This window comes from Caretta caretta, chromosome 6, assembly GCF_965140235.1.
Source record: "Caretta caretta isolate rCarCar2 chromosome 6, rCarCar1.hap1, whole genome shotgun sequence".
Taxonomy (NCBI): Eukaryota; Metazoa; Chordata; order Testudines; family Cheloniidae; genus Caretta; species Caretta caretta.
The window spans coordinates 18,810,126-18,832,320 of record NC_134211.1 but is presented as its reverse complement, the minus strand read 5'-3'; the positions used below and the strand labels follow the sequence as shown (position 1 = coordinate 18,832,320).

The following is a 22,195-nucleotide window of genomic DNA, read 5'->3' as shown; positions in this document are numbered from 1 at the left end:
TTTTTTTTGCAGATTAGGAAATGGTGTTTTTGTTTTTTAAAGTCTGCTTTGTGTTAATAGGTACTTAAAGGACTGCAAACTGCAGAAAATTTTTAGTCTTATCAGACCTAATCTTCAGAGCTGGAGCGTGTACTACATTGAAAAAGTCACTTTCAGAAACAGCCGCTTTTAAAAGTATACTTAAAATTTGAGAGAACAAAGTCAGTAGAAAATGTACTGTAGGGAACACACCCACAGAGGGATGATCTAGATGACCTAACAGGTCTTTTTTCTTCCAGTTTTGATGACTTTATGGAAGTAGTATATGAAATGATCCTGTAGTTTTCCAGTATGACCTTTGTGTACAAGACCTAAGCCTGTTTTTTTTCTTTGCGGCAAATTTATTTAACCATGTCAAAGTAGCTACAGAATGGTTGAGACACTGCTTTTATTTTTAACCCCAATTTACAATTGTTTATAACTTTCTCTATAATGTTTCCCTCTTGGATTGACATTTTTAATGGTTGGTGTTTGCTCCAAAGTGAATTTTCTGTGGACGCGTAATACTTAGAATGTAATAATGATAACAATTTAAAAGTTATCTTCAAAGGATTGTATAAACATTAACCTCAATGGGCTCATATGAGATACGGAAGTATTCTTCCCATTTTATAGAGAAGGAAACTAAGGTGCAGAGAAATTGTGACTTGTCCAAGGCCACACAGTGAGTCAGTGACAGCTGGGATTAGCACTCAGGAGTACTTGGTTACAGTAAATCCATTCCAGTAAGACAGTAAATTTGCCCCCGGTGCCTGGGTGTTCTGAGGGAATCAACAATGTATCTACATATCTTCTCTGTGGCTAATTTTGTCCTTTCCCCCAAAGACTTTTTCCTTTAATAGAGTACTTTTATTGATTTACATGCTAATGGGTTTGACTACCGAACTTCTGTTGATCATGAGTTGGTTAGTGATGGGGGATGGTCGGGCCAATTTTAATACAGTGCTTACTTATTCTGAGTCAATAGGGCCCTATATTCCAACATGGAAAGGATGGGGAATTTTCATGTCTGTGCAGAACTTGAAGGTGATCTTTAGATTTTGCTGTATCCTTGACAAGGAGCATACCCCATTTCTGGTGCCCAAGTTTCTTTGGAGATTTCTTGCTGTGATTTGTTCAGGACTGGCATTAAAATTCTTTAAGAAGGGATGTTATTTCCTGGTTAGTGAAAACTTGTAGATGGGACTCTTGAATTGTATACCCAGATGTGTCGCCTCAATTATATCACTTAATCTCTCGGAGTCAGTTTCCCCATCTTTAAGGCAGAGGTAATATTGACCAGCCAAACTCAGAGGGAGTTGAAATGTACTTGTTAAGTGCCGTGAGATCTTTGGATAAAAGGTGCTGTAGAAGTGCAAAGTATTATTACCCTTGTTTATGATTAATTATGTGTTAATGGTTGTGGCCATGAAAATTGTGCTAAGCACTATGTCTGGTTTCTACCAATGACACTACATTCATTGGTACATTAATGCTAGTTTTGAATGAGTTTTAATGCATATATTCTCTAGACCTCCAATTAATGATGGGGCAGTCTTCTGGTTTTTGCCTCTGTCCATCACTAAGAATGGAAGAAGACAAAATAAATGGGATCCTCTTATTAAATGATTTAAAGATCATAGTGATAGGGTAATCCAGCCTCCTGGATTGTAATAGCTTTCCCTTGCTATGAGTGAAGCAGCTTTCTGTCATCTGAGTAAGTCATTCCATGTTGGTGACTTCATCAGATGTAATATTTGTTTGATACTGTCAAGGTTCCTCCCCCACTCTGAACTCTAGGGTACAGATGTGGGGACCTGCATGAAAACCTCCTAAGCTTACTTTTACCAGCTTAGGTTAAAACCTCCCCAAGGTACAAATTAATTTTATCCTTTGTCCTTGGAATATCCACTGCCACCACCAAACTCTAACTGGGTTTACTGGGAAGCATAGTTTGGACACGTCTTTCCCCCCAAAATCCTCCCAACCCTTGCACCCCACTTCCTGGGAAAGGTTTGGTAAAAATCCTCACCAATTTGCATAGGTGACCACAGATCCAAACCCTTGGATCTGAGAACAATGAAAAAGCATTCAGTTTTCTTACAAGAAGACTTTTAATAGAAATAGAAGTAAATAGAAGTAAAGGAATTACCTCTGTAAAATCAGGATGGTAGATACCTTACAGGGTAATTAGATTCAAAACATAGAGAATCCCTCTAGGCAAAACCTTAATTTACAGAAAAGACACACAGACAGAAATAGTCATTCTATTCAGCACAATTCTTTTCTCAGCCATTTAAAAAAATCATAATCTAACACATACCTAGCTAGATTACTTACTAAAAGTTCTAAGACTCCGTTCCTGTTCTATCCCCGGCAAAAGCAGCTTACCGACAGACACAGACCCTTTGTTTCTCTCCCTCCTCCCAGCTTTTGAAAGTATCTTGTCTCCTCATTGGTCATTTTGGTCAGGTGCCAGTGAGGTTACCTTTAGCTTCTTAACCCTTTACAGGTGAGAGGATTTTTCCTCTGGCCAAGAGGGATTTTAAAGGGGTTTACCCTTCCCTTGATATTTATGACAGATACCTTGTTTGTTTTTCTAATGAGTGTGTGCCATAACTGTTTCTGAAACGGAATTTGCAGGTTCAAGGAAAACAGCTACCCTAGATATTTGTTAATGAAGTAGTAAAAGTAACAGTGGACAAGGTTATTCATGTATAACATGCAAACGGAGCAGTTAATGAGCCATGTTTGTGCTCTGTATGGCCTTCCCTTGTCATAAGTGTTAATTTTCCCTGTGCCTATCTACATGTGATTTAGCCACGTCTAGTCCAAATGAGGGTACTTAGGACTCACTTTTTGTTAATTTTTATGCACTACTTTCCCCCTGAAGCTCTCATCCTCAGTCAGATAAACTAGGCAAGTGAATCTCCTGTCTTCTGTACTCTTATTGCTCCACCAGTTGGCTAAGAGGAAGTTCTCCTGCAGTGAGTGTCCTCAACCCAAATCAGCCACCTTCATTTAGTGAATCAGTGTTCCATTCACCCAGAGATTGAAGATAAATCAGATCTTCTGTACAGGGATATGTAGAGCTGCTGGTAAACACCATGGCAGACTTTCTCTTATGTGAAAAAAAAATCCTTTTATGTGGACCCCAGCTATTAGCACAGCTTGTTACAGTTTCTCAAACATTTTTCAATTAGGTGGAAAAGTCTAAGAACAATAATACTGGGGCCCTACACATAGATCCCAACACCAAAATAAAACCTCCTATCATAATCTCTGTTTTACTTCTCTCTTCCTGCAGTTGGACTGTTAGGAGCAGCTAACGATGAACTTCACTGTGCTGAATGTTGTCTTTGTTTTGAATATCAGCAAGATTATTAAATAGCATGGCTTTTTTTTATTATTATTTTTTTTTTACATTTCTCCTGATCTACATAGAATAACAAAGTTTGTTCTCTCGTGCATCATGCTTTGAAACTTTGCCAGGTAATTAATTGAGTTACTGGAACTAACAAGATCCTTTGCTTATCTGCGTGTGGTTTCTTGAAGTCTGGTTTGTTTATCTGGGGTGACGGGTGTCTGTACTTGGATGGCTAGTAAAAGATTTGCTGACAACGTAAGTATTTGTAATGAAATTTTAAAAATGTCACTTTCTTGTGTGTCAATGTAGAACTAAGCTTTTTCCTGTTTACAAGTTCTCTGTTTTGCCTAGCAAAAGAGTGATTGTGAAAGAAGTTCCTAGTAACTAGATTAGAGGGGGGAGAAGAAAATTTTAGGGGAAAAGAGACCCACAATGGAGCATTGTTCTATCCTGATTAGCAGACAGACAAATGGGAAAGGAATAGCATGGTGTTTTCTAGCATGGATTAGCAAAGGCAACCACTGCAGTCTACATTTGTTTAGGTTGGGTGAATAAATTGGAGCATTTGTTACTGTATTATAGATGTCTTGTCACTTGTCAAATGTGAAGTGGGCCAAGGGAAGAATAAAAAAGGCTCTTGTCGAGCTGGTGAGATGGGCTGCTTCGCTGCTGTCGGCTCTGATTGGAATTAATTTTGTAGATAGAATGCAGCTGCCATTTTCAGCATTGAAGCATGAATTTTTAATAACAGAAGAACAAAACAAAAAAATCCGAACAAACAATCTACCTAGCATGGGTGTTAAATTTTAAAATTAATGGATTAAAGGAGTGGGGGAAGTGGAACTCCATCCACAGAACAAAAAAGATCCCTCTGGTCTGTTTCTACATGGCTTCTTGTTAACTACAAAGAGAGAATATAGTGTTTGGGGAACGAGAATAAATGACCAGAGCTGTGTGTTGGTTTTTTTAATTCCAGTATAGTTAGCATTTGTTTCTATATGCAAACCATTAAAATTCATGGGCTTGTATGGATGTTAGATTTACTCAAAAGTTGCACAGAAGTTTCTGCAGAAAGCTTCAGGGAGCAGGAAGCAAAAGAAAGACTCAAGAATAATAAACAGCTTAAAGTTATACCAGTTGGAAAAATAAAACAGAAATTTGAACTTAGGGCATTACAAATTCCTTCAAGGTAGAAATTTCAAAGGGATCCCAGTTTTTCTAATGTAAAAAAGTTATCCTACATGATTTTGCATTGTAAAATGTTTATATCAAATGTGTGTGGTGGTATGCATACATTCCTTCCTTTTTTCCTTGTGGGCTCTGGTTGATGGAGATCTTTATATATAGCATTACGCTGTGGTTTCACTTGCTGTGTTTGACTTTAAGCCTCTATTGCAGCCTTATGTTTGAGTAGTTTGCATTTTGTATGTGAAAGCTTTTGTTTGTGTGATGCTGAACACATTCACGTTACAGTGGCTGGTAATCCTGTTAAGGGTTTCTTAGTTGTATGGTTATGAAAGTGATTAATTTGATGGTTGTTTTAAAGATTCATTTGATTAAATGCTGTAACATTTGAATGTATTTAGACTGTTTCTAATAGTGTAGACAGGTTCTAGAATGTCTGGTAATACACATTCTGCAGTAGAGATGTTAGACTATAAAATGTATGTAGTGGTTTGTATTTTCAAAGCACTCTTCAGACGTTAATGCTGAAAGTGCCTCTGTAAAAGGGATAGGCACCCATTTTACAAATAAGATTACTGAGGGAAAAGAGGTGGTGTAATTTGCCCCAAGTCACAGAGGTAAAATTAGTCTGCTACTCCTAATCCTGTGCTTCAAGCCATAGGCTACGCCTCTCTCCCGCCTGTTTTTGCTAGCAGAAATTATTATTAAAAGAAAATACATGCATAATAGCACTTACTAAGCTTTTCACAGAGGATGTTCAGTGTATGCACAGATTTTGTAACGATCTTAGTACTGAATGCCTGGCCAAGAACAATTATTCTTTACCAGCTTTCAGTCGGTGTAGATAACTTGTTGAGAAACTTTAGTGGCACATGCTGCACTGCCTTCATCCACATGTCTCTGTTGTCTAAGGACCTAGATACATGGCTGTCGGGAGGATGGTGACAGAGCAATGTGTCTTCATTAAGAGCAGATGTAGCACAGCAGCATGGATTGTCAAACAGCCAACGTATACGGGCCTAGCAGTTCACTTCAATAATGCCACCTAGTTCTCATTACCCTAAGGCAGAGAAAATTAAAGTGCATCAGAATTCTAGCATGTATTAGCATCAACCACTGTTGTGCTTTGACTGTACTGCATCAGATAATGGGGGTTTCTTTGTGGTCTACCAGGTCAACAGAGAGAACAGTCCAGTGCTAAAGGAAATGGGAACTACACAAAAATGAGGAGGTTAGTTAGACAGAAATTAAAGGGAAACTACACAAAAAGAGGAACTACACAAATTAAAGGGTGCAGTGCCAAAAGTGAAATCTCTGCAAGTTGTGTGGAAACTTTTTAAAGACACCATAATAGAGGCTCAACTTAAATGTATACCCCAAATTAAAAAACATAATAAGAGAACCAAAAAAGAGCCACCGTGGCTAAACAACAAAGTAAAAGAAGCAGTGAGAGGCCAAAAGGCATCCTTTAAAAAGTGGAAATTAAATCCTAATGAGAAAAATAGAAAGGAGCATAAACTCTGGCAAATGAAGTGTAAAAATATAATTACGAAGGCCAAAAAAGAATTTGAAGAACAGCTAGCCAAAGACTCAAACAGTAATAGCAAAATTTTTTTTACATATATCAGAAGAAGGAAGCCTGCTAAACAGCCAGTGGGGCCACTGGCTGATCGAGATGCTAAAGGAGCACTCAAGGACGATAAGACCATTGCAAAGAAACTAAATGAATTATTTGCATCAGTCTTCACGGCTGAGGATGAGAGGGAGATTCCCAAACCTGAGCCATTCTTTTTAGGTGACAGATCTGAGGAACTGTCCCCGATGGAGGTGTCATTAGAGGTGATTGGGAACAAACTGATAAATTAAACAGCAGTAAGTCACCAGGACAAGATGGTATTCATCCAAGAGCTCTGAAGGAACTCAAACGTGAAATTGTAGAACTACTAACTGTAGTTTAAATCAGCTTCTGTACCAAATGACTGGAGGATAGCTAATGTGACGCCAATTTTTTAAAAGGGCTCCAGAGGTGATCCCGGCAATTACAGGCCTGTAAGGCTGACTTCAGTACTGGGCAAACTGGTTGAAACTATACTAAAGAACAATATTGTCAGACATATAGATGAACATAATTTGTTGAGGAAGAGTCAACATGGTTTTAGTAAAGGGAAATCATGCCTCCCCAATCTACTAGAATTCTTTGAGGGGGTCAACAAGCAGTGTACCAAGGGGATCCAGTGGGTACAGTGTACTTAGATTTTCAGAAAGCCTTCAACAAGGTCCCTCACCAAAGGCTCTTACGCAAAGTAAGCTGCCACGGGATAAGAGGGATTTGTAACTGGTTAAAAGATAGGAAACAAAGGGTCGCTATAAATGGTCAGTTTTCAGAATGGAGAGAGGTAAATAGTGGTGTCTCCCAGGGGTCTGTACTGGGACCAGTCCTATTCGACATATTCATAAATGATCTGGAAAAAGGAGTAAACAGTGAGGTGCAAAATTTGCAGATGATGCAAAATTACTAAAGATAGTTAAGACCCAGGCAGACTGCGAAGGGCTACAAAAGGATCTCTCAAAACTGGGTGACTGGGCAAAAAAAATGGCAGATGAAATTTAATGTCGATAAATGCAAAGTAATGCACATTGGAAAGCATAATCCCAACTATACATATAAAATGATGGGGTCTAAATTAGCTGTTACCACTCAAGAAAGATATCTTGGAGTCATTGTGGATAGTTCTCTGAAAATATCCACTCAGTGTGCAGCGGCAATCAAAAAAGTGAACAGAATGCTGGGACTAATTAAGAAAGGGATAGATAATAAAACAGAAAATATCATGTTGCCTCTCTATAAATCCATGGGCACCCACATCTTGAATACTGCATGCAGATGTGGTCGCCCAATCTCAAAAAAGAGATATTGGAATTGGAAAAGGTTGAGAAAAGGGCAACAAAAATGATTAGGGGTATGGAACGGCTTCCGTATGAGGAGAGATTAATAAGACTGGGACTTTTCAGCTTAGAAAAGAGACTGCTAAGGGGAGATGTGATTGAGGTCTATAAAATCGTGGCTGGCGTAGAGAAAGTAGATAAGGAAGTGTTGTTTACTACTTCTCATAACACAAGAACTAGGGGTCACCAAATGAAATTAATAGGCAGCAGGTTTAAAAGAAATAAAAGGAAGTATTTCTTCACACAACGTACAGAGAACCTGTGGAACTCCTTGCCAGAGGATGTTGTGAAGGCCAAGACCATAACAGGGTTCAAAAAAGAAATAGATAAATTCATGGAGGATAGGTCCATCAATGGGTGTTAGCGAGGATGGACAAGAATGGTGTCCCTAGCGTCTGTTTGCCAGAAGCTGGGAATGAGTGACAGGGGATGGATCACTTGATGATTACCTGTTTTGTTCATTCCCTCTGGGGCACCTGGCACTGGCCACTGTTGGAAGACAGGATACTGGGCTAGATGGACCTTTGGTCTGACCTAGTAGGGTCATTCTTATGTTCATGACTGTACAGTTCTAATGCCCAAGTTCTAATGTCCAAATTTTTTATTTTCTCATGTGCCTTCTCTGAATACCACCTGTGGCAGAACCAGTGTGGAGCATCTTGAGAGTTTAATAAATAGTACAGCCCAGGCAGTTGAGTGTGAAAGGGACCCTATTCCTTCTCAGAAGCATGGGATCATCTTGGAGTTGCCATGCAGCTGGTGGGGACGAAGGTGCAGTGGCTGTCCGAATACTGTCCCATCCAGTCAGAGTTAATGCAGCCATTACTGCATCTATCTGTGTGTGAGAGAGAAAGGATAGATTGGGCAAGAACCTGTAAGTGGGACTGGGAGGATAACGGAGTCCTCACTGCCTTGGGGAGCTGAAGACTGCTTTGGTGGTGTTTATAGATTTTAAGGCCAGAAGGAGACCATTGTGCTCACCTAGTGTTTGTTTTCATGTACAGCTCTACAGTGACACAGCTGCACTAGTAGCCCTTTAGTGAAGATTCTACTACGCTGACAGGAGAGTTTCTCCTATCAGCATAGTTAATGCACCTCCCCAAGAGGCAGTAGCTATGTCTACAAGAGAAACTCTCCCGTAAACATAATGCTGTCTACTCGGGGGTTTAGGTCGGTGTAACTGTGTCACTCCAGGGGGTGGATTTTAGGTCTGTTGGGTAGACCTGGACCTAGCCTGACCTCCTGCATAATGCTGGCCAGAGAACTTCTCCCAGAAATTCCTGAATCAAGCCCATTCAACCTTGATCCAGTTCACTGTGGAGAGAGAAAAACAGAAGAGAACTAAGGTGAAAATGCAATCAATTATGTGACGAGGCTACACTGCCAGATTAGATTAGTCTGTTTATATCTGTGTACAATGATGTCCAATATTGCAGTCTCTTAGAAATGCATATAATATCCCTCTCTACTACATGATCAGTTATCAAATGCATATTCAGTGCCCTTCTGCTTTCCATTAAATGTGCTTCAATACTATTTAAGGTTTCAGAGTAGCAGCCATGTTAGTCTGTATTCCCCAAAAAAAAAGGAGTACTTGTGGCACCTTAGAGACTAACCAATTTATTTGAGCATAAGCTTTCGTGAGCTACAGCTCGCTTCATCAGATCTGTAAGGGAATAGTAAATAGTAAGGGAAACAGGAGAGGGAATTTTTTTTTTTTAATTATTGTATGGGACTTGGGAGACCTGGGTTCTGTAGCCTACTCTGCCATTGTCAGACTGAGACATCTTTGGCAAATTGTTGAATCTTTGTGTGTTTCTCTTTCCCCTCCCACCTTTGTCTCGTCCATTTAGATTGTAAGCTCTTTGAGGCAGAGGACTGTCTTTTATCATGTGTTTGTACAGAACCTAGCACAGTGGGGGCCTGATCTCAGTTGGGACCTGTAGGGGCTATTGTAATACATACAAATAATAAACAAAAATAAAACAAAAAATGTTACAGGAAGTGTAAAAATATAGGCTTGAAAAGAAACCATGAAGTACTTGGGTATTACTCTCCATTGCAGTTGTAAATAAGGCTCATTTACAATTTTGATGTTTATCCATTTCTGTTCAACATTGCAGTCTTTCATATTTCTAAAATTAACAAGACTGTTTGTTGACCTATTTTCTAATCCAGCATCAGAGATGTCAGCATTGCTCCGAGACTGGTGTTTATTGGGTAATCCTTGAGACATTGGAGAACAAAATCACAAACTTTGGACTTTTTTGTGATGCCATTATCAAAATAGAAGATTTTATTTTTAAAACGACACTTAAAATCTGGATGCCTTTGCATATCTGAATATAAAGATTGCCATGAAGTAGTTGACAACTGCACCTTTTATGAATGTTCATTGCCCTCATACGGGGTTAATATTTATATATAAGGTAACTTGTCTTTATATATAGCGCTGGCTAAGAGGAACAGTTGTACAGGATGTATAGACAATTAATTTGACTTCCATCTGCTGCTGATCTGTATTTGTACAAGTTTGCTGATTTATTTTCTCTGCTGATGTTTCAAGTGGTCCACCATTTTAAGCATGATTTAGAATATCAAATAACCTTTAGGATATTTCAGTGTTTATTTTAGCAAAGGGTCTCTCTTTCCAGGAGATTGGTAAAATATTTAAGAACGAATACTGTGTCCAGCGCCAGCAATCCCTTTTAATCATCACAAGAATGTGTTGTTTCTTTCAAGAAGGAAAGCTTAAATACCCTGTTTTTCCTTGCTAGGTTCAGGGCAAAAAAAGTGGCTTCTTAAGGTGACACATCACCTAGAACTGCTGTTCCCCTGGTCTGGCCAAAAAGTGACCCCCCTTTTAATGTATCCTAATAAGCTACCACAAGCTTAAAACTTGAGAAGCTAGAATTCTGCCATGTGTTACAATGAAATATTTGTATTCTGCTTTGGTAGCCTTTGGAGCCAACAAAATCAGTCTTCAGGAAATCTGATGGCAAATGTCTGTCTTGAGGTGGGAAGGAGAGGCTTACGATTTCCCCCCACTTCATTGTGCTCGCAATCATTAAAGCCTTCCTTCAACCCAGACCTTCCTTCAGAGCCTCAGCAGAACTCTGAGGGTTGTTTAGAGGTCACAGGAGATATTCCCTATCTCTTTCCTTCCCCTACCCCCAAAATCACTTTCTCTACCCCCAGCCTTGAGTGCATTTTCTCCTCAGTGCTTTTATACCTTCCTCGCTAGGGCGTTCAGGTACCAAATTGTGATTACCAAACTCAAAAGCAAGTGACAGTGCAACTAGACCTCTGAGTTGCCTGTGAATTTGGTTTGACGTGTGACAGATACCCTTTGAATGACTGCATGTTTCTTATGTGTTGGCCTCACATGTCAGGGTAAAACTGTGTCTTAGAGAATAGCTGTGAGGATTAGCAGTCAGGTACCACGGTGAAGAGCATGTTATAAGAACCTGTATAAAATAGTATTTGAAGTACCATTTTCCAAGAGGGACTGGGATGGCTCAGGGGATTCACTTCTAGGATTCAGAGTAGCAGCCGTGTTAGTCTGGATTTGCAAAAAGAAAAGGAGGACTTGTGGCACCTTAGAGACTAACAAATTTATTTGAGCATAAGCTTTTGTGAGCTACAGCTCACTTCATCGGATGCATTTGGCTTCGAGGATTGCCACTTTAAGTACAGCCCTGGCTGGTAGTGATTGAAGGTTACTATCTGTTGGTCTTTCAGTGGCCTGTATGAAATAGAATTGATGGTTGTAGGCCAGTTCCCTTTTGGCAGGTGTCAAGACATGAAAACCATCTCAACAATTGGCAACTGCAGCAGAAAACTAAGCAGTGAACTGGTTATTTAGAAGGAACTAGATATTCTCTCACCTCAAAGTTGTCCCTGTGGATCAAGATGAATTGTTGGGGCCACATGAGGAGGTTTGCCCTGCTCCTATACATGCCTGACCTGTTCTATGGACAAATGGAGAAGTTCAGTCTCCAGGATGGCTGTTTTGGCACCTTCTTCACCAGCAATAAAGCTTTGTGCATGCCCCTGCACGCACACAGTCCTGCCGCCTAAAAAGTCAGATTCAGACCATCTTCAGGCAAGTCGGATGTACTTGCAGTAGTTGTGACTTGATCTCCCATTTGGCTGTCTGAAGCAAAGAAAAGCATTCATGTACTGTACTTTTATTAGGAAATCCCAAGACTTATGTTCCTTCTATCATTTCCTGTATAGTATGTAGTGGTGTGTAATGCACTCATTCAGCTATAGGACAAGGCTGGGTCAGTTGAGAGTTTTGTGGAATATGATAAAATGTCTAGACATATTCCTGATTTTTTTCGTTTTGTTTTAGCAAAGGAAATAATACTCTTTCATTATTAACCTGGTTTAATATAAATTTTCCACCCCTTGTGCTTTTTCCTTTCCTGACAAGGAATAAAGTGATTTCCAGATGAAACCCATTTCATTTTGCTGGTCTGAAAAACTCAAATTCATATTTATTTTGGTACTTAGTCTCACAGTTCAGGGCAAATGCACCTATGTTTCCCCTTACGGTATGTCTACACTGCAATGTAAGCCCAGGGTTAGTAACACGTCCCGGGTTTGTTAACCTGGGGCTTGAACGTCTACATTCCTTTGGAATCCCATTAGGAATTGTTGAACCCTAGGGCTCCAGTGTCTACACTCCATTATGCGGGCCTGAGTCCAACCACCCATATCCCAGACTTCCTAGTGTTTTCCCAAAATGTGACTGCTCTAGCCCTTTGTTCATGGTGCAGTGTGGGAAAACTTGACTGTCCAGAGGACAAAGAAAGTTGGCCTGTGGAACTGTGGGATACTTTTGGCAGACTCTCAGAGCATGATTCCAGTGGAGCTGGGTCTACGCTGCAAAAAAATAGAGCACAAACCCTGCGTACCCACCTTGACTTAGGCTTGGACCCTAAAATGGATTTTGGCAGGCCCAGTTCTTTCAACCCTACCCTAAGGATTAACACCCTCTGTGAACCAGGGGTCCTGTCTATTTGCTGGACCAGGAAGAAGGCCCTGAACCAGTTTAAAACCAGACTATTTATCCAAAAACCCTTTATTCATCCAAAACCTAGTACATGCATACCTTTCCAAGGGGGTGGCTTCTCTGAAGATGTTACAACCTGTGTGAATTGGTCTAATCACCCCCTGCTCATCTCCTATTTGTCCTTCCCATGGAAATACAAACAGTTTCACATATTCCACATACACAATTGTATTTTTAATACAATGGACCCCAAAGGTATTAACCTAATTCAATAAAGTTAATTCAGGAAATTGATAGTCTGTCACACTTAGGAAAATAGGAGTTGATGTAAGAGGCAGACTTCCAAGGCTGGCTCCAGGGAGCATCCGTTCAGAAGCGCAGCTTGGTTTGGAGGGGATGGTAGTAGCAGCTTCAATGCAACACCACTCCCAGCTCTGTTGCACCCGTGCAGCATGGGTCCCTACACCATGGCCCACCGAGTTCTCCAGTGCAACAAGTTCCCATTTGGCAGGTGTCAAGTGTGGAACTCTAGCCTGTGGCACGTGGGGTTGTATCTCTGCCTTAAGCCTGAGGCAAATTAGGTGTGGTTCTAAGGGGTATTGGCAAGTTGCTAATGTGTGTCCCGTTACCTGGGCAATATTTGGGCACCCCTAATGTGAGGTACACCTCTCAGTGCTTTGATGCCAGTACTCCGTTGTTTTCTGTGTGGCAATTCTTCTCTGTCATCAAGCTGCGACATTATGGTTTAAATATGTTTGTGACAGGTGAAGGAGAACTCTATAGTTGCAAAATTACAGTGTTAATGCTCTTTCGCAGGTGCTGAGGAAGTCTTGCTGCTCGCTAGAAGGACAGATTTGCGAAGAATCTCCTTGGACATGCCAGACTTCACTGATATTATTCTGCAGATAGACAATATCAGGCATGCGATTGCAATAGACTATGATCCTGTTGAGGGCTACATATACTGGACTGACGATGATGTCCGGGCTATTCGTCGGGCTTACCTTGATGGTTCTGGAGCACAGACCCTAGTGACCACAGAAATTAATCATCCTGATGGCATAGCAGTGGACTGGGTGGCAAGGAACCTGTACTGGACTGACACAGGAACAGATCGCATTGAAGTAACCCGACTGAATGGGACATCCAGAAAGATCCTTATATCGGAAAATCTAGATGAACCCAGAGCGATAGTGCTAAATCCTGTGATGGGGTGAGTTTTTTGCTTTTTGTTCCTCCCCTCTTGTGGTGGATTTTTCTAAGAGCTTGTAACCCCGTCTTCAGTTCTCTGAGACTGTAAGAAATAGCAGATTATCAGATGTTGGACATATTAGCCAGAGAACATATGTGCTAGCGCTCCTTGTCTCCTGTCAAAATCATTGCTTTTCTCCCTGTCCCACCCTCTCCAGCACCACTGATGTGCACGTACGTAACCACCAGACATCACAAGCTTCTGTACCACAGAACTTTGCATAGCCTGTTTGGTTGAATTGTGTCAGTCTTTCCTTTATCTCCTTGTTTTATAGACGGTACTAAAGAAAGGCACCACTGCCCATCGTGAGGAACCTGGTTTTTTAATGCTCAGACCTTAGGTCAATGTCACTACCTGACTTCCAGGGGAGTTAATTAGTCTGATTACTACTCCTGAGACTAATGGGAGAGAGTTTTCTCACCAGCTGGAACAAATCCCCAATCTTAATAGCAGAGGCATACTGTAATCATACGCAATATGCATTTAAAGCTTTTTTTCCTACAGCTACATGTATTGGACAGACTGGGGTGAAAATCCAAAGATCGAGTGTGCTTATCTGGATGGCTCTGAGAGGAGGGTCCTAGTGAACAGTTCTCTAGGTTGGCCTAATGGCTTGGCACTGGATCTTGAAGAAGACAAACTCTACTGGGGAGATGCAAAGACAGACAAAATTGAAGTAAGTAATAAACATAAATTGTGTATTTCCAGACAACTAAGGTAAGAACTATCTTTTCTGTGCAAGTTGAAGACTTGGACTTCGGAGGGGTCCGCTGTCCCATCGATATAAAAACATATCTGTGACAGAGCTTGACACTTTATTTTTTCCTTAAAAAAGGAACTGCATATTTGTTTTTGAGAACTGTGTTCTGAACTGGCTAAGTACTCTGGTACCAAACACCATCACAGTGCTGTGTCATTGTGCAAGCAAGGGAAAAGAAACTGAAATTTACCACTAGTGCACAGTTACCAAGCATAATTCATTGCTTTTAATGTCAGAGGGTGTGCCTGAGAGTCTTGCAAACAGAGAAGCATGCTTGAGTATGAAAACCATTTTTGAGTTGGCCTTGGTTGTTGGAATAGATGTGTTTGAAGTGCTAGATGCAGAGTGCCTAATTGAACACTTGTGTGGCGCAAGGTGGATGGAAGGCCTTGAAGGGCCATATTTCACAGCATCTATGACAGTAGTATCCAGGTGTATTTTTACTTGATCCAACCTGAAAGTGTTAGACAGAAAAGGGATTGTTTCTAATGTACTATGATGTTTGAAAATCCATTCTTCTGACTGGCTACATAGAAGTCCATGCAGAGACCATAGCAGTTCAGCAAGTGGGGAGGGACTGAAAGCAAGGGAAAATCTTCCATATTGAAATATACATAATTATGCAGTTTATTTTTGACAGACTCCTTAATAGGTGAAAATATGTGAAACTGATAGACTATTCTGTGATTATTTTTCCAAGAAGCAACATTATTAAAAACTAATGCAATACATTCAACCCACTCTGTTAAATACAGTAGAAAAGGCTTATGTTTGGACAGCATGGAGACCTCTGTACAAAGTGTAGTAATGTATATATCCAGTTGTAAGGAAAAGCTCCCAGGAAGGAGGCCGCTGAGCACTTATACAAGTGATCCTTTCAGACAGAGAATCATTGCTTAACATTTGAGAATTGGTAAAAGCAGGATTCTAAGGAGTCATGGTTGATGGGCTTTGGCTTGCAGATTGACAGGATTGAGTTTTAACTAGCAAGGCACATTTTCTGCAGTTGAAAAACTCAAGGATCTCAGTGTGGAGGAGACCTGGAATTACTTTGTCAAAGTTGCAAAAATTGCCTGAAGCCAGCATCCCAAGCAAGGGGAAAAAATTTGTAGGGAAGGGTTGCAGATCAAACTGGATGAACAAGCATGTCAAACGGGTATTAAGAAAAAGCAGAAAGGTTACAAGGAATGAAGCAGCAGGGAAAGCTACCTCTTGGAAGTCAGAAAATGTAGGGAACAAGGGGAAACTGCCAAAAGTCAAGCAAAGCTGGACCTTGCAAAGGAAATTAAAACCAATAGTAAAAGGTTCCTTAGTCATATAAATAAAAAGAAAACAAGGAAAGAAGTGGGACCGCTAAGAACTGACAATGGGGGTGGAGATTAAAGATAATCGAGGTCTGGCCTAACCTAAACATATACTTTGCCTCAGTTTTTCATGAGGGTAATGAGGAGCTTGGAGGTAGAGTGGCTGAAGGGAGGCAGAGTGGCTGAAGGGAATCAGAATATAGAAGTAGAAATTATCACATCTAAGGTGGAAGTAAAACTCAAAACAGTTTAATGGGACCAAATCGGGGTCCCAGATAATCTGCATCCAAGAATGTTAAAAGAACTGGCACATGAAATTGAAAGCCCAGTAGCAAGGATTGTTAATGAATCTGTAAACTTGGGAATTGTACCCTATGACTGAAAAACTACAAATATATTACCTCTATTTAAGAAAGGGGGGAGGGAAGTGATCCTGAAAACTACAGGCCCATTAGTTTGACCACAAGTGTATGCAAGGTTTTAGAACAAATTTTGAGTTTGTGTAGTGTTAAGGACATAATGGTAAAGAGTAATTGGGATACAACACAACATAGATTTACCAAAGGTAGATCATGCCAGACCATCCTGAGCTCTTTGAGAAGATAACCGATTTTCTAGACAAAGGAAATACAGTAGATTTAATTTACCTAGATTTCAGTAAGGCATTTGATACAGTTCCCCATGGGAAATTATTAGTTAAATTGGAGAAGATGGGGATTAATATGAGAATTGAAAGGTGAGTAAGGAACTGGTTAAAAGGGAGCCTACAACAGATCATGCTGAAAGATGAACTGTGAAGCAGGAGGGAGGTTATTAGTGGAGTTCCTCAAGGATCAGTTTTGGGACGGATCTTATTTAACATTTTCATTAATGACCTTGGCACAAAAAGTGGGAGTATGCAAATAAAATCTGTGGATGTCACAAAGTTGGGAGGTACAGAAGAGAACTGGAATATCCTACAAGAAGATTTTGGCAACCTTGAAAACTGGAGTAATAGAAATGGGATGAAATTTAATAGTGCTAAGTGCAGGGTCATGCTCTTAGGGACTAACAATGACAGCTTTTGCTATAAGATGGGGATGTGTCAATTGGAAGTGACAGAGGAGGAGAAAGACCTGTGTGTACAGGTTGATCACAACATGACTATGAGCCACCAATGTGATGTGGCTGTGAGAAAGGCTAATGTAATTCTAGGATGCATCAGGCCAAGTATTTCCAGTAGAGATAAAAAAGTGGCATTATCATTATACATTACACTGATGAGACCTCATCTGGAATACTGTGTACAGTTCTGGTCTCCCAGTCTGAATTCATCTTTATTAAACATGGAACAGGTGCAGAGAAGGGCTACTAGAATGATTAGAGAAATGGAAAACTTGCCTTATGAGAGGATACTTAAGGAGCTTGACTTGTTTAGCCTAACAAATTAAGGCTGAGGGGAGATATGATTACTCTCTATAAATACATCAGAAGGATAAACACCAGGGAGGGAGAGGAGTTATTTATGCTAGGGGCCAAAGTTGGCACAAGAACACATGGATATAAACTGGCCATCAATAAGTTTAAGCTTGAAATTAGAATTAGATGGTTTCTAACTATTAGAGGAGTGATGTTCTGGAACAGCCTTCCAAGGGGAGCAGTGGGGGCAAAATACCTAACTGGCTTCAAGACTGAGCTTGATAAGTACACAGAGAGGATGGTATGAAATTACCTAAAATGACATGTGGCCCATCCGTGACTGCTAATAGCAAATATCTACAGTGGTTGGAGATGGGACAATAGATGAGGTGGGTTACTACAGGGAATTCTTTCCCAAGTGTCCGGCTGGTGGGTCTTGCCCACGTGCTCAAGGTCTAACTGATCACCTTATTTGGGGTAGGGAAGGAAATTTTCCTCAGATCAGATTGGTAGAGACCCTCTGGGCTTTTCATCTTTCTCTGCAGCATGGGGCATGAGTCACTTGCTGGTTTGAACTAGAATAAATGGTGGATTCTCTGTAACTTGAAGTCTTTAACTCAACCAGAGGTTATGGGCCTATTACAGGAGTGGGTGGGTGAGGTCCTGTCGCCTGTGATATGCAAGAAGTCAAACTAGATGATCATGATGGTCTCTTCTGGCCTTAATGTCTGAGTTTGAGTCTGAGACTGCAACCCGAGGCCCAGTCCGAGAGTGGGAGAATAGTGTGATTCCACCCTGACAGAGGTGATGGCTAGATGCCTGAGACCAAAGAGGGGGGTGCAGTCAGAGAGACTGAGTGAGGTCAGAAGCAGTTACCTTGGTAACTGATACATAGTATACAGAGTTTAGAATGCAGGAGTTCCAATCCTGGCTCTGATATGACTTGTGTGGTCTAAAGCAAGTCACTTGTTGATAATCTTGTTGTGTATGTGTTCCTGCCTGAACTGGCTAAAGTAATATTTAGCAATATAGCCATTTCCAGACTGGGTCAGACCCATAAGAATGGCCACACTGGGTCAGACCAAAGGTCCAGCTAGCCCAGTATCCTGTCTTCTAACAGTGGCCAATGCCAGATGCCCCAGAGGGAATGAACAGAACAGGTAATCATCAAGTGACCCATCCTCTGTTGCCCATTCCCAGCTTCCCAGGATCCATCTTTTCCAGTATGCTGACTCCAACAGTGACCGGTGCCAGCTACTTTAGAAGAAAATACAAGAAACCCTATAGTAACTACTATGGAATAACTTGCCTTAGGAAAAATTTCTTCTAAATCCCCCAATAATTAAAGATTGGTTTCTGCTCTGAAATAATTTTATATTCCTTCCAAAATTCTTGTTTTAAAAAATCCTTACAAGTCTGACTATTCTTGTTAACCATATCAGTATTCTTTTTGAGTCTTGCTATGCTCTTGGCCTCAATGGCATCTTGTGCCAATGAGTTCCACCAGCTAATCATTCGGGGTCTTCAGTACAAAGTACTTCCAAAAGAATGTTAGGAAAATAGTTTGAAAATTAAAGGCATTTAATAATTATTATTAATTAATATTATCTTTGACTCAAACAGGAATTCTCCAGGGGATTCAAAATGGTTTCAAGGTAAGATCTTTAGGTGGGGGAGAGGAAAAACTTAATGAATTTTAATTAACTGATAAACAGAATTACAAAACAGAAAGTCAGTCAGAACTCAGCCCACACGGTTGGAGAGAAAATTGTCTACATTTTCCAAAAATCAGTTTAAATGTTTTCTTTCTTAAAATTTGATTTAGTTCTCTCTGAAAGAAGTCATTGACTGGGTGCTTGTTGTAGCAGTCTCAAATTTCTGTACAGAAGCCCAGGAAAAGCAATATAAAAACTGGATCGTTGCCAGGGTCTGTGATGTCCGTTAGGCCTTCAGGTCATGCAATGAAGTAATACCTGCAGCATTCTTGGATGTACACAGTCTGAGGCACTCTGTGGTAGGTGTAATGTCTAGGGTTATTGTGCTCAGAAAAATTGGAACCAAAGTTGTCCCCTAGCTCCAAAAATTCAATTTTAATACTCCGCATGGGCTAAATAATGAGATTCTTATAGTGGAACAATCCTTTCCCCTCCTTAACTTTCAGCTCCTGAAGCAATTAACATTCCAGTTTCCACCTTTATGGATGGAACATAGTTGTGGAACCTACTTAAAATGAAAATGCTGGATTTTAAATCAACTCTTTCAGTGCATTGGAGTGTATTGGTTGGCCCGCTGTTAATACTTTAGAAAAACAGAGAAGCCAGTATAAAATATAAGGGTTTTTTCCCCTTGGTTTTTCTTTCTACTAATATTATAGAAGGAAACGAAGTAAAATTTGAATGTAGTGCACACATGGTTCACCTAATCCATCCTATGCAAGGATAGCTGCTTTTTGCAAGGCAATGATATATGCAGATATATGTATAACTAGATCTCTATCCAACCCAGAGTTAAATGTGTGAACAGAGAACACTCCATCTCAGTGTTGCTATGTATCATATTCCACATGTTAATGACAGCTCTGCATGGGTGGGGGGAAGCACCCTTTCTGATCTCTAATTTAAACTCCTCTTCCTCCATTCTCTGTCTTTGCACCTAGAGTTCACCTTTAGTACATACCATGAACAGATTCCTCCCCAGGTCTTTATGGAACTAGCTCAAGTGACTGTACAGCTGGGAGAGAAAAAGTTCCATGAATGTTCACTCAGATTTTAAAATTATTTTTGTACTGGCCACGCTCACAGCCCTTTCTCATTTGGCATTCTACATTCTATGAACATGTGACATAAAGAGTGGTGTGCATGCATATTTGTGGAAAGTGACTTTCAAAGTCATGGCCATGAGTGCTGGCAGGAAACTAATTTAAAATTTGCCTTTTGGAACATTTGCACCAGAAATGCTTGCTGCTTCAAATCCGCGTGGAACAGAAACAATGCGATGTGACTTGTTAAGCCATCACATTTAACCCAACAGCTCAGATATCAACCTGTCACGGAAAGCCTATTCAATCCATAATTACTAGGACTGTCAAGCGATTAAAAAAATTAATTGTGCAATTAATCATGCTGTTAAACAATAATAGAACACCATTTATGTAAATATTTTTGGGTGTTTTCCACATTTTCAAATATATTGATTTCAGTTACAACACAGAATACAAAGTGTACAGTGCTCACTTTATATTTATTTCTATTATAAATATTTGCACTGTAAAAAAAAGAAATCATATTTTTCAATTCACTTAATGCAAGTACTGTAGTGCAATCTCTTTATCATGAAAGTTGAACTTACATGTAGTGTTATGTACAAAAAGAAACTGCATTCAAAAATAAAACAATATAAAACTTTAGAGCCTACAAATCCACTCAGTCCTACATCTTGTTCAGCCAATTGCTCAGACAAACAAGTTTGTTTACATTTGCAGGAGATAATGCTGCCCGCTTCTTGTTCACAATGTCACAAGAAAGTGAGAACAGGTGTTCTCATGGCACCACTGTAGCCGGTGTTGCAAGATATTTATGTGCCAGATGCAGTAAAGATTCATATGTTCCTTCATGCTTCAACCACCATTCCAGAGGACGTGCATCCATGCTGATGATGGGTTCTGCTTGATAATGATTCAGAGCAGTGCGGACCAATGCATGTTCATTTTCATCATCTGAATCAGATGTCACCAGCAGAAAGTTGATTTTCTTTTTTGGTAGTTTGGGTTTTGTAGTTTCCACATTGGAGTGTTGCTTTTTTAAGACTTCTGAAAGCATGTTCCACACCGCATCCATCTCAGATTTTGGAAGGCACTTCAGATTTTTAAATCTTGGGTTGAGTGCTGTAGCTATCTTTAGAAATCTCACATTGGTACTGTGACAGGGTCAGGCCAGATGGCTATAGGAGAGTAATAGAAGGCAGATATATTAGCCCCAGGCTAAGTAGGTCCCTTTTCCCTGGGTAAGATAACTGGGAAGGTGACAGAACAATCAGGAACCTTCTGGAGACAAGACAGGCTGATTAGAACACCTGCAGCCAATCAAGAAGCTGCTAGAATCAATTAAGGCAGGCTAATCAGGGCACCAGGGTTTTAAAAAGGAGCTCACTTCAGTTTGTGGTGTGCGTGTGAGGAGTTGGGAGCAAGAGGTACTAGGAGCTGAGAGTGAGAACGCAGAGTGTTGGAGGACTGAGGTGTACAAGCATTATCAGACACCAGAAAGAAGGTCCTATGGTGAGGGTAAAGAAGGTGTTGGGAGGAGGCCATGGGGAAGTAGCCCAGGGAGTAGTAGCTGTCGCACAGCTGTTCCAGGAGGCACTCTAGACAGCTGCATTCCACAGGGCCCTGGGCTGGAACCCAGAGTAGAGGGCGGGCCATGGTTCCCCCCAAATCCTCCCAACTCCTGATCAGACACAGGAGGAGTTGACCTGGACTGTGAATTCAGAAAAACGGCCAAGCTGAGGGCTGCTGTGAAGCTCCAAGACGAGCAAATCCAGCAATAAGCACAAGACCCACCAAGGTAGAGCAGGAACTTTGTCACAGTACCTTCTTTGCATTTTGTCAAATCTCCATTGAAAGTGTTCTTAAAATGAACAACATGCTTGGTCGTCATCCCAGACTGCTGTAACATGAAATATATGGCAGAATGTGGGTAAAACATAGAGCAGGAGACGTACAATTCTGCCGCAAGAAGTTCAGTCACAAATTTAATTAACATTTTTTTAAAGAGTGTCATCAGCATGGAAGCATGTCCTCTAGAATGGTGGCTGAAGTGTGAAGGGGTATACGAATGTTTAGTATATCTGGCACGTAGATACCTTGCAATGCCGGCTGCAAAAGTCCCATGTGAATGCCTGTTCTCACTTTCAGGTGACTTTTGCGTAACGAATAGATGGACACAAAGAA

At 40.5% G+C, this 22,195-nt stretch overlaps 1 protein-coding gene across 2 annotated transcripts in view; it reads left to right on the top strand.

The window, feature by feature from the left end:
- The window catches only part of LRP5 (LDL receptor related protein 5), a 250,104-nt gene that overhangs the window by 114,210 nt on the left and 113,699 nt on the right, over window positions 1-22,195 (top strand). For both annotated transcript variants that reach the window (XM_048852536.2, XM_048852537.2), the window contains exons 6-7: window positions 13,353-13,749; window positions 14,293-14,464. In XM_048852536.2, the coding sequence (XP_048708493.1) occupies window positions 13,353-13,749; window positions 14,293-14,464 (569 nt within the window). The remainder of the gene's footprint in view (window positions 1-13,352; window positions 13,750-14,292; window positions 14,465-22,195) is intronic.